Source organism: Brienomyrus brachyistius, chromosome 1, assembly GCF_023856365.1.
Source record: "Brienomyrus brachyistius isolate T26 chromosome 1, BBRACH_0.4, whole genome shotgun sequence".
In the NCBI taxonomy this organism is placed as follows: domain Eukaryota; kingdom Metazoa; phylum Chordata; class Actinopteri; order Osteoglossiformes; family Mormyridae; genus Brienomyrus; species Brienomyrus brachyistius.
In genome coordinates, this window is record NC_064533.1 from 25,414,799 (window position 1) to 25,427,352 (window position 12,554).

Genomic DNA, 12,554 nt, shown 5'->3' on the forward strand with positions numbered 1-12,554 from the left:
AATGTGAGTGACAACCTGTCATAAGCGCTTGTCACGGTGCTGTAAGCACAGAGGTATAACATACGGCGATGTATCTTGGAATGAAATGCGTTATTTTAACTTGAAGTTGGAACGTGTCCAAAAAGGAAGACACACATTTGAACATATGCACTATGCACTTACTGAGCTATGTTAACGGAAAGAGTCATAATATGTAGGCGACATACATTTATTTAAATACGACTTGGGAGAGGTAATCGTTAGGCATTACATATAATAACACAGAAGAAAATAAACCGGACAAATGTATATAATGCCTTCTTAAATTAAGTCATATAACTTCAAGCTTCCATATCTTGCAAAATGATCTGAAAACAAATAGGGAGTGCCGTTAAAGCATCCCCGCCCCTAGCGAAACACACGTGTCTTGGATGATCTATTTAAACTTTTGTTATACCATTTGAAGGGGTGATTTACGGGTCAGATTCACGCTTCTCAAAAATGGAGCCAAAGCACGGAGGTATAAAATAAATGACAGTGAAGTCGAACGCGATTTCTATAGCAGGAAAGTTTTTGTTTGCTTGTGCATTCATTCGTTCTCCAGTGTTTTCTCTTTCGATGCACCTCCTTCCAGCTGGAGATAAAGGCATCATTTCTGAGCTGCGATCCAAACACTCCGCGAGACCGTGGAGTGAGACGCAGCAGCTCGTCCGTAGGTGCTTGCTGACCGCGGCACGCGCCCCTGAAACGGTACCGAACTGCGCCGCAAAGTATTTCATCTAGAAATTGCCGGAACCCGACTACAGGCCTGTTTCATGTTACTGTAATCAGTGTAATTGGAGTCAAGTGATTTTATCTTTCGGTAATGGCTTTCACCGTTTTTTTATGTTGTCTGGGCTCTCATAAGTTCTGGGAGTTTCTGATTTTTATAAATTCTGTCCGTATTAACAGACTAAACAGCCAGTTTATAAAATATAGCTGAACGGCTTGGACCGACTTAAGGAGGTAAACGGCCAAATGCAACAGTGGAAAAACCTCTGTTTTCCTAGTTCTGGTTATGTTGATCGGTGCCCCCATAAACCATTCACATGCATCCTGCTTGCCATGTAGGCCTATGTATTAGTCCAGTCTTAAAAAAAAGCGTGCATGATGGTAATAATTAAGCAAGTATCTATATGATGTGTATTGCATTATTTTTGGCTTCTTGGTAGTTGGTGGTCTTTCCAGCTGGCTTGAAGTCAGTAGAAGCCTCACGATTAGGCAGTCTGCATTGTACGTTTGAGCCTTAGGGCATGATTTTGTTTTAATAACGTTTTTAAACTCATTAGTCTGTAATAACGGATTATGAGCAATTATAGAGAAGGGATTCTTTTTTTTCTATTGCACTTGTTAAAAGGACTCGACATTTTACAGGACAAATCAAAAGCAGACTTCAGTTCCAGTCCACTGCTTATTAGTTGTCTATCAAAACTGCATGAAGCAATGAACGGTAAGAAATGATGCTTTTTAACTTAACACAAAATATGGGTAGTTTATAACATCCTTTAATCATATTTTTTCCTTACGTTTTAAAATGCATGTTAATTTATTGTATGCATGTGATATTTTCTCATTTCTTTTCCAGAATGTTCGGCGAGCACCATAATATCCAGATTGGAGACAATCGCCATGCAGAGAGGGTTTGTGTACAGAGATGGTGTAACACACCGTTTTTTTTTTTTTTTTTTTTTTTTTGCGCTTTGCATGTTTACACAAAACATCAGACGTGGCTTGTTTGATATGCAAGGTATATAGTAAGACTGTAACCGGTGGTGAAATGAAAAGTGGAGATCTTTGCCATTGTAAAACTAGTAAGTGAGAGACACAAAAAGTAACAATATAATAAATGTGTAATACATAAGGAACATGTATAGTTTTACGGGGGAGGCCAGAGTTGTGCAATACGGTTCAAATAAAGTGCATGCTGCAATAATAAGGAGTGAATATTAAATTATAGCTGTTGATTCATGTATTAAGTAATGTGATTGCTTGAGGGTAGAACTTCTCTGAGCGTGTCTGTTCTCACAGCCAAAGCGCTTTCCAGACCTCAGCTTGGTGAGGAGGTGGTGGTGGTGGTGGTGGTGGTGGTGGTGGGGGGGGGGGGGGGGGTTTGTGTTCTCATCAAGTTAGATGACGATGGACAGAAAGGGGGGGAATGGAAAAACTGCCCATGAAAAAATATTTTCACTTCAGGACAAAATGTGGGTGGCGATTTTTAACTTTGTACTAGATGCTGAGCACTGCATTTCCCCCCAACAAACCCAGACGTAGTTATTCTTTGGCATGCATTTTTTATGAAAATGTTACTTGTATACAGTTTATTTTGCATGATGTTCCTCAAGTGTCTGAGAGAGAATATGGCCCACAGGTTAGGGTCCCACCTGAGCCCTACTGAGTCAACGTGCTATCTGACCTCAGACATGTTCTATGTAGAGGTTCTGCTCTCTGGAAATGGGGTGCAGGATGTCAAGTTGGCCCAGCATGGAGAGGCCCCGGAGGTAAGTGCTTTGTCTATAGTAGGTTCTTCTCAAAACTGTACCACGACAATAGCAGCGAGAACTCGGATAGCCCAAAATATTGCAATGGAGTCGCCTTTCCAGATTGGCGAATTTGACATTTGCAGTTTCGGGTTTTCGCAGGTAGTCAAATGGGAGTCTTTTTTGGATGATGCGTATAATAATAATACCGAAAATAATTTGGCTCACGTAAAATAGTTTTAATAGTGTGATACTTGCACTACAAGTGCATGCTGTATTTTGAAGTTATTTTTGGTGGGGGGGAGGGGGGAATGCTCTCTACGTATCTTGGTTTGGGTTTGCTGCACATTTGTCTCGACTGTCAGCCTCACGTGTTAAAACGAAGCAAGTGTGTGGTCTCGTCCCTCTTGCGATTCTTTTCTAAACTCCGGTGGTGACAGCTGACAGCAATAGCAACAATAACCCAGGTAGCCCAAAATACTGCCGTATGCAGTTTAATGTGTAATGTTAAGGATGATCCAGATCTGTATGTATGGGCTTAGGGTTCGGCTGAGCACTCAGAGGCCCCAGGCATGTTATGTATTGTCCATATTGTACATGCCATTGTTCATAACATTAGCCATTGGACTAAATATTGCTTATTTTAAAGGCTGTGTAGTAACACCTGTGTGTATCTAGGTAACTACTAGTAAATGGTTATATAAATGAGAGGAAAGTCTTAAGACTTGAAGTAATATTGGTTTTGTGAAAATAGTGCAATAGCAGAGCTGATTTTCACAGCTGTGTTCTTTATGCATGCGAACCATCATGTCCTTGACCAATAAATAGAAGATGTTTCAATCATTTGGGTCATTTGTTCATGTCTGCTTGGTTTTTCAGTCTTCTGAAACACTGCTTAAGCTTCTAAGGTAAGAAAAGTGTGTATTTGCAAACCTTTGGAGTTAGACTATTTGATACAGATCCAAAGTGACTGACACTTTTTATTGCTCAGGTTAAACAAGTATGAAGAGTTTTCAACGAAGTTGGACTGCCTGAATTCCTTCTACAGCATACCTGGAGACAAGTACTGACTCATGATTTAGTTTAACTGTAATTCATTTATAGCTGTAATAATATTTTTTCTGCCTTGCAGTGAAATTAAGATTAAGATCTATAATGCTCTTCAGTGCCTGGAGAAAGATCTGCTAAAGATATCTAACTTGCCCAGGTAAGAGAGTATGTCTGACTTCATGCGTGCAATATCACTTGAAGTAAAAAAAAAAAAGCCTGAATTGTAAGATCTGTCTTCCTTTATGATTGTGGTTATTTTCCATATTTCCAAATGATTAAGCCACTATAATAAATAGCGGATATATTGACGCTAGCTGGAAACCTCTCCATCAGAGATTCTCTTCTATTTTACAACTATAAATTTATCAAAATGGAAAAACCGAGCTTGGAAACTTTATAGGAAGCTTGGCCTTCACTTTCAGATCGTTGGAGGTCTGTGATGTTCATGTGGACACGGTTCTCAATGGAAGAATCGGCTATATTGTTCCCCGGAGAGAAGGTATTGAAGTAAGAGTCCAAATATTTGTTGGACAGAACCAACAGTGCATTCATTTCAGCATTTTACTGTCTGTACAGGAAACCCTGTGACTATTGAATACTATCTGAGCCCATATGACATTCTCATGGAGACCAAAAATGCAGGTACAGCTTATAATCTCTGCTGAAACTGAGAAAATTAGCACATTCTTTAATTTGATGAATAAAGCTATTGCTGTATGAATCGTTTGGTGAGCAAGAGCAATTCAAGTGTGGGGCATGAGGGGGACAAGGGGTCTAATTCATACAGGGGGGCCAGCCTTATCAGTAGCCAATTATATGTTTTTGAGTTGGTGAGTGACATGGGAAGGGACACTCCGGGGCCCAATCAGCTTTCAGCTGGGGCCAGTATCCCAGTGACCCCACCCCTGTATACGCCCCTTTTCATGGGTATCACTTTCACCATTCTAGAGCAGATCACCAGTGGTCATTTGGCCTTGGTTACGCCCGGGACTATCGGCGGGACACAGAGGCTACCGACGTCATCCCTGATCCCACAACCTCCTCAGATTGCCTCACAGGGGTACCGGCACCTACTCTTACTTGTGTAATCTGTGCCATGGTGGCTGTGCCAGACCCAAGGTACAAGTGAGCTGAGCTGCTGCTTAGGGCTACCAGGGAGCTGTAACCATCTGATCGTCCTCTCAAAACGGGAAGGACACGTGCAACACATGACAACTAGGTTAATCATATTTTGCTTAGGTCTCCAAAAAGGGTTTGGGCCGGCCCTGCGCGGTGGCCATCAAAAAGATGAACTTTACAGACCGCATATTGTTGCAACTTAAGTATTAGTGTCACGGCAGTTGCTTAATATGCTACTGCATATTTCCATGATTTGATTAGTAGACAGCATTTCTCTTTTAATAAAATAGGCCTGTTCAGAGAGTGTGGCTTTCCTGGTCTACTTCTCGTAGTGGTAGAAAGGGAAACGATAATTGCAATTAGCATTGTTAGCTATTACCAATGGCTATGCATGGAGTCCCTTCAATGGCCTCTGTCCCTACAGGCTTCCAGTGTTTTCTCCCCTGGAGGAGAGCAACAGTGATGAGCTTCCCTCCTGCTTCCTGCTCAGGCTCCGCCCTCCTCTGGCAATGCTGTCCTCCATTGTCCTCAAGGTTCAGAAAATCACAGGTGGAGACCACGTGACATATCTTGTTGTACAGATAGCGGGTGTGAACCTTTGGAGCTCGTTGCTAGCTGGTCTAAAAACACTTAATGGTTGTTGTTGGCCTGTTACAGGACTAATCCTCAGTGACCTGAAGTGGATGCCCTACCCCCAGCTGCTGTTGGAGAACATTCTGGAGGAAAATGGCTGCAGTGGTTCTTGGGAAAATGGGGATGCTCACTTTGTGGTTTGTATATGCTGGAGAAAGTACTATCAATAAGTGTTATTTTGCGTAATCAATATGACGATGCAACACATCCCAACGTAAGTGCTCATCAGTGCACATCAGATATACCAACCTTTTACAGTTGGCCAGTATTGCAAACATCCATCCATCCATCCATTTTCCAAACCGCTTATCCTACTTGGTCGCGTGGGGTCTGGAGCCTATCCCGGAAGCAATGGGCACGAGGCAGGGAACAACCCAGGATTGGGGGCCAGTCCATCGCAGGGCACACTCACACACCATTCACTCTCAAATGCACACCTACAGGCAATTTAGCAACTCCGATTATCCTCAGCATGTTTTTGGACTGTGGAGGGAAACCGGAGTACCCGGAGGAAACCCCATGACGACATGGGGAGAACATGCAAACTCCACACACACGTGACCCAGGTGGAGACTCGAACCCGGGTCCCAGAGTGTGAGGCAACAGTGCTAACTACTGCATCACCATGTCATCCCTGTATTGCAGTTTAACTTAAAAATAACTGAATTATGCCACTTGCTTACCTGAATTTAAATGCAAGACGAAACATCTTGGACACATACTGAGAAACACAAAATTTCTGATCTACTGCTATACCTGCTGGTGGTAATACATTTGACCAGGGACAGGTTCAAATTCAAGGAAGGCCAAAGTAGAGTGTGTGTGTGTGTGTGTGTATGTGTATGTATGTATGTATGTATGTATGTGTGTATGTATGTGTGTATGTATGTGTGTATGTATGTGTGTATATGTATATATATATATATATGTGTATATATATATATATATATATGTGTATATATATATATATATATATATATATATATATATATATATATATATATATATATATATATATATATAAAATATAAAAACACACGCGCACTAGAGTGAATATGGACCAAACGTGAACCTCACACTGATTACCAGATGTATTCTGGGTCTACAACAATATGTCAGCAAGTTAGAACTGAAGGCACACTAAAATGGCATCAATGGCAGGTATTCTGAGGGTTAAACATACTGTGAATTATGGTTTTAAAGCCTGTGGTTCTACTGGGGAATTGAAATGGAGTCCTTGTGATCTTAAAGTGATTGGCTAAGAGTGGGCTGAGACTTCAGCTAGTAGATTTAAGTCTTTTGATTGGATGACGGGGGAAAATAACTAACAACCCTATAGACACTGCAGTAGTCTGATCAATTATGTATGTTAAACCTATAATTTGAACAGTAAGGTGTTGCCTGTGATGGCTAGTAGATGTTGGTTATTTGTCTATTTGTATTCCTTCTAAAATAGGGATCTTGATACATAGATTTGCTGACTTAATACAGCTGTGGAAAAATTAAAGGTCGAGCTAATTATACAGTTGTAAATATCTTCACTCAAAGCCCTTTTAATGAAACGGCTTTTCCATATTAGTGGTTCTGTATTTAATTCTGAAATGCTGCCAAAGGTCTGCCATTTAAAACAAAGTATTTTATTGCTTTTGTAAAAAGGCCACACTGGCATCATGGAGTTGCAAAACTAGGGCTCCGTGGGTACTAATGTTGCCTTGCAATCCCAAGATCACGGGTTCGAATACCACTCACGCCTAGATTATGGGGTTGCAGGTTCCTCTGTTGTGTGAGGTTCCTTCAGGGTACTCTAGGTTTCTTCCGGCTGTCCAAAAACTGGCATTTTTACATTTCCCATTCTGTGATGGACTGCTAGTCCCTCCAGGGTGCTGTCCTGAATTTTACTTCCTGGGATAAGATCTGGGTTCACCATAGACCTGTACTGGATAGGTGGTTGGATAGTTGGAACAAATTAATATAAAAAATGTACAAAATACTGTTGGTTGCATTATGTCTGCATATACAGATCTGGAACAAAATTGAGACCTCTCCATATGTAAGTATCTGCATTGTTAAATCCTGGTTTAATTGTGGTTCTTCTGGTAGAAGGCTGTTCTGAACAGCTAGTTGCTTCCAGGTTCAGAACGTCTAAGACAGCAGTATACAAGAACAAGGTGAAATGGGAGACACTGGGAATGACCAGAAACCAGCGAGGTAGAGGGTAGAACTGACGTTTTAATGCCAGAGATGGCCATCAACTTATCAAACAGTGCCTCATGAATTGGAGGATGACATCAAGTGGCCGTTAAAAATAATGGGAAACATTAAGTGCAGGTGTGAAGTGCACTGCTGGGACAAGTTCATAACGGGCTCCTAGAAACAGGACTGAAGTCTCATAAAGCAAGGAAGAAGCCCTTTGTGAATGAGAAGCAGGGGAAGAATCAGGCTGGAGTTGGCAAAAACAATAAAAAAAACTCGTATCCATAAATTGAGAAATGAGTGAAACAAAAGATTTTGCTGTGGTATCTTAAAATTTTTGCTGTATTTTCATAAAGTTACATTTAGGGACTGTTTCACAAAGCAGGAATTCTTCCTAAACCAAATAAATCGGTGGATTTAAAGGGGCAGGTCACGTAGAAACCATTTTCAAAGAAGATATGAGCATCCTGGCGCTATCTTCTGTGCAGTGATACAGTATGTTTGGTGTGTGGCATTGGTAGAAGAAAACAGTTTCTACATTATACTGCTGACTACATCTTGAGTAACCTGGTCATGATTTATGTGAAGATGCATTGTTGTTCAGTTTCGCTAATGTATTTCTTTGGTGCTTTGATCACCACAGAAATAATGCCATTCACTCCCATTATATTCGAGCGAATCCCTTCATTTCTACACCTGATTTCTCAAACTAGTCAATTCCAAGAAAAATAAGCTAGATTGACAGACAGCACTGAAGCCCCTATGAAATGTATCTTTCAGCTTTTCTGTAGTAAAAGGTAGTCTGGGATAAATGTGACTGAATGAAGATAAAAATCCATTTAGCCCAGACTACCTTAAATCTGACAAGTTATCCAGCTAAGCAGGAAATCCTGTTTGGTGAATCGGGCCCCTAGTCAATAAAAGGTGGCTTATGTAATTAAATTATTACTAAACTATTGTAAGATTCACCATACGTGGGAAATGCTGTAGGTGGTGTTCAGGGTAGCTAATGTTTGTGGGGTTTTTTTTTAAAACTTGCTATGACAGGATTGGTGGGTTGACTTTTACAACTGTATGGACTAAAATTAATGTCAATGTAAATACAGCTTCATGCTCCCCGGGTCGCCCAATGGAGGATGGCGTCCCCTTCCGAGTCTAGGTTCCTCTCAAGGTTTCTTCCTGCTAGAGGGAGTTTTTCCTTGCCTCTGTCACCTCAGGCTTGCTTGGTGGGGTTCTGGCCGGTTATATGTAAAGTGCTTTGTGACGATGACTGTTGTTAAAAGCGCTATATAAATAAAATTTAATTGAATTGACTTAAAATGCAAGTGACAAAGCTACATTTAAATGGTTGGATAATCAAACTGTACCTCCTTTTCCACTTGTAATGTCCTCAAATATTTTAATGTGTTAGTTTGTAGACACCTTTCTCCTCAATTTCACCCCCCCCCCCCCCTCCAGCTTCTTCCCAAGAACCAGACCTACAGTTTTGCATTGTCAGAAGCCGTGGAGAATCCCACTTCCCTGGAAGGATCCTTCGTGCGTGATGTTCCTTTCTCACACCCAGCCCACGTCCCGGCTTTGCTGGAGCTTCTGCGGCACCAGTCTGCCCTCAACACCCTACTGTTCAGCTGCATCACATGCTACAGGCCCTGTAAAGGTCTGCGAGGATGATTTGGTGCTTAGGAATTGCGGCATCATTCAGGCACTATGAGCCTAGACGTTGTTTTAGCAGTTTTGTAAAGCTTGAGCCTTGCTTGTGTCGTTTCTCCCGGTGCTCTTGTGTCATTCACCCCACCAGCCTCTGAAGCTGATTTCCACTGTGAGGTAATTCTAGAGAACGACTCCAGCCTCTCTCTGCACTTCTCCCAAGCCCACAGTGACAGTCTAACTGTGCGTAAGTATTGGCGTCCATACCTGAAGGAGGTGCGTCAAAAGAACATTGTGGGTAGAACTTGGTTACTGAAATGCATTTGAAATCCTGGCGTTTCCTCAAGCGCTAGTCTACTTCATCCATCTTCCAATTATTGTGAGCTTTTAAAGAATTGATTTAGCTACATTTTAAGAATTCTGGTTATTGTATAAATATACTTTTTTTTTTTATTTTGTAAAATGGTGAATATTTTACTAGTCTGTACAGAACTTACCAAAAGCATACAGTATCAGTCAACAGTCTGATCACATGCATTTCTTTCATTTCACTGTATTCATCTTGTATTACAAGGTCTCAAGGGAATTAAGTAATACGTATCAATGTATGACCAAGAGAAGTGTCATCTCTGAATTTTGTGAAATGTATACTTTTCAATATAGCCCATATTTTTGTCATTTCAAACCAGCTATATACAGTAGACTTTAGATCAGGGGATGGTGGGGTCATCTGCCAGGTCACGCCATATCCTTCTTACAAGATAATTTGTAACCCTACACAATACATAACCCTGAGGTATCCTTAGGGTCTTGTTGAAAAGGTTTTCAGGAGGCATCCAGATTTTTGACTGGTACTGTAAATGTTCCCATACAAACGTACCCTTTGACTGGGTGTCTTCATTGATGCGTTTGCAGTCGTGGTGAACGTAGAAGATTCTCGGCAGATTAGCTGTAGACTATTTCCACGTGGCCTGACGGATGCCCTCACTGATGATTACCTTTCTCGGGTCTTAAAAAGGTGAGACTAAGCTAACTTTTTTTTTATTCTTTTCAAATTTTCCCTTTTCCCCATATGCAAATAAATATTGAATCATTATAGTACATTACACCTCTTGTTTAAGACTTTTCATTGTACATTGCCGTCACTGGAAGGAATGTCATAACATGGCTCGTCTTGTGGCCTTTTTAAACTCTTCAAATTGATTTTCTTTCATGTTGCCGCAGATGTATGTCTATTCCTGTCACCATGAGGGCACTCTACTGGAGAATAATGGCGAGTCTCACAGTGGAAACCTCACCTGAAACCTCCACATTGATTACAACCGAAAATGAATCTCTGGCTGCTTCCACTTCCTGCCCCGTGGCAGAGACAAATGTTTCGCTTCCTGTTGAGGAGCCAGCAGAAATTCCGATGGAACCCTCTGCAGAGGTCTCCGGGAATGAAAAGACCGCGATTCTCGCCGCGTCAGTTGGCTCTTATTATGTAATATCTGCCACGTCACCACAAAATGTCGACAGTCTCAATACAGAAACCTCTGTGAAGCCTTACCCTGCCCAATGTGATGCGTTTCCTGGTCAGCACTGGTCAACCAATGAACCGATGACTATCTAAGACAAAAAATGCACGAGTATTACTGGCAAATTTGTCTCATTGATGGAGGATAAGAAATATTTTAAAGGGTAGCTATTAAATAAATGTTTCAGGTATTTTCATTCAGAATTTGTGAATAGTTTGAGTAATTCTAGTAGTGAAAGAACACGTGTTCTAAACCACTGAAGCGTTAAGATGTTAGTGTTAGCAATACAACTCTTGTTTTGTGATTATTTAAATGGGACATCCTTCCCTGCAGGCCTGTTGACAGAGGCCTTATTTTAGACTAACAACCCTCGCAAGCCACACCTGATGTTTGTTTTCTTTGGACTTTGGCATCTGAAATGCTATGGTCATTCAAAAGAAAAAAAAAGTGCCTGTTTTTCCCCAAAAAACTAAATTTATCTTTGAAATATATCCCACATAAGCAGATGCTCACTGGTATAAAGAATGTATTTCTCTCTCAACCAAAACCCCAAAGACTAGCTTTTCTAAATCCCGGTCCCAATTTTAAATCTGATAAATATATCTTCAGTAAATAACATTTGAGGAGTACGGGAACAAGGGTTAAGAAAGCTCAGGCAGTGATTTCATGCTGCACAAAATGCTGTTTAATCTGAATCAATTTTTTTTCCCCTCCCAAGTCCTGTTCACCACACAGTAAAATGCATGTGAATGCATCCACTTTCTTGAAATGCTAAATATGTATTGGTTTGGAAGCTGTATGAAAAATGTTTAGCATTGAACCTGTAACTTTAAAACAAGGACTTTAGGTTGCCTACTCCCTCTTCAAAAAAAGCAATAATGGCTACCCAATGTTTGGTTCAAAGTTCAACAGTAAGTACACACAAGCATATGAAATTGTCAATTTTTTCTAGTCTGCCTAGTGACTATCAATTGTAACCACAATAATCTGGTTCATATTGGGAATTCACTTCAGATACCAACCAAAGGGTTAATTAATGTAAGTCTACAGGCCACCTTAAGTGAGTGATTGTCAATAGTCTTGGCACTCTAGACAAGGCTTTGACCAACATATGACTAAGATCCCTGGGATAAAATACATGATCAAAGAACCGCAAGGTTCAGAAGTGACTATAAACACCGCAAGAAGTCAAACAGATGGTTCCTGTACCTGGGGTACAGCATTTGAGCTTGATTAATGTGTTCCCATATCCAGAAAAACAGTTTCATAAAGGCCCTTGGTAAATTAAATGTCTCACACTTGCAGCAAGCTTCAGATTTGCATAAATAGGGGCAGTCATAGATCATTTCTACTCAGAAGTGAGCAATCAGATATCTGGGTTATGCTAGCAACTACAAATAAACAGTAAAGACGACAACCTGTTAGTAACTGAATTACCATTCTAGAATTTCCTGCTAGACATCAGTGAAGTAGGGGGCGGCATGGTGATCCAGTGGTTAGCACTGTTGCCTCACACCTCTGGGACCTGGGATCAAGTCTCAGTCTGGGTTACATGTGTGGAGTTTGCATGTTCTCCCCATGTTGTGAGGTTTCCTCCAGTTTCCAGTGTGAGTGAATGGTGTGTGAGTGTGCCCTGCGATATGCATACTCCTGGGCTCTTCCCTGCCTCGTGCCCGTAGCTTCCGGGATAGGCTCCGGACTCCCCGCGACCCAGAAGGATAAGCGGTTTTGAAAACGGATGGGTGGACGGACAGATGGACATCAGTAAAGTATATACATGTGTTTAGATGGATTTTTTTTTTTTTTGGGGGGGGGGGGGGGGGGGGGCATTAGAAACGCTAGTTTTTGCATGAGTCCACCTGAAAAATCATCAATTTAACAATTTGTCTAATATTTTAGA

General features: G+C 41.1%; 1 protein-coding gene across 4 annotated transcripts; it reads left to right on the forward strand.

The window, feature by feature from the left end:
* Positions 1–392: 392 nt before the first annotated feature.
* zgc:111976 (uncharacterized protein LOC553663 homolog) lies at positions 393–10,857 on the forward strand. 4 transcript variants are annotated; one of them, XM_048971929.1, is made up of 17 exons: positions 393–499; positions 614–729; positions 1,393–1,468; positions 1,604–1,658; positions 2,387–2,516; positions 3,375–3,403; positions 3,487–3,558; positions 3,628–3,702; positions 3,968–4,044; positions 4,122–4,187; positions 4,494–4,605; positions 5,089–5,213; positions 5,322–5,434; positions 8,949–9,147; positions 9,289–9,384; positions 10,053–10,155; positions 10,362–10,857. In XM_048971929.1, the coding sequence occupies exons 1-17, from the start codon at positions 481–483 to the stop codon at positions 10,747–10,749; spliced, it is 1,851 nt and encodes a 616-aa protein (XP_048827886.1). In that variant the 5' UTR covers positions 393–480; the 3' UTR covers positions 10,750–10,857. The 4 variants fall into 4 exon arrangements, with proteins under 4 accessions (XP_048827886.1, XP_048827885.1, XP_048827889.1 ...); XM_048971928.1 differs by lacking the exon at positions 393–499 and having other exon boundaries at positions 511–729; XM_048971932.1 differs by lacking the exons at positions 393–499; positions 614–729 and adding an exon at positions 754–841.
* The last annotated feature ends 1,697 nt before the right edge of the window (positions 10,858–12,554 follow it).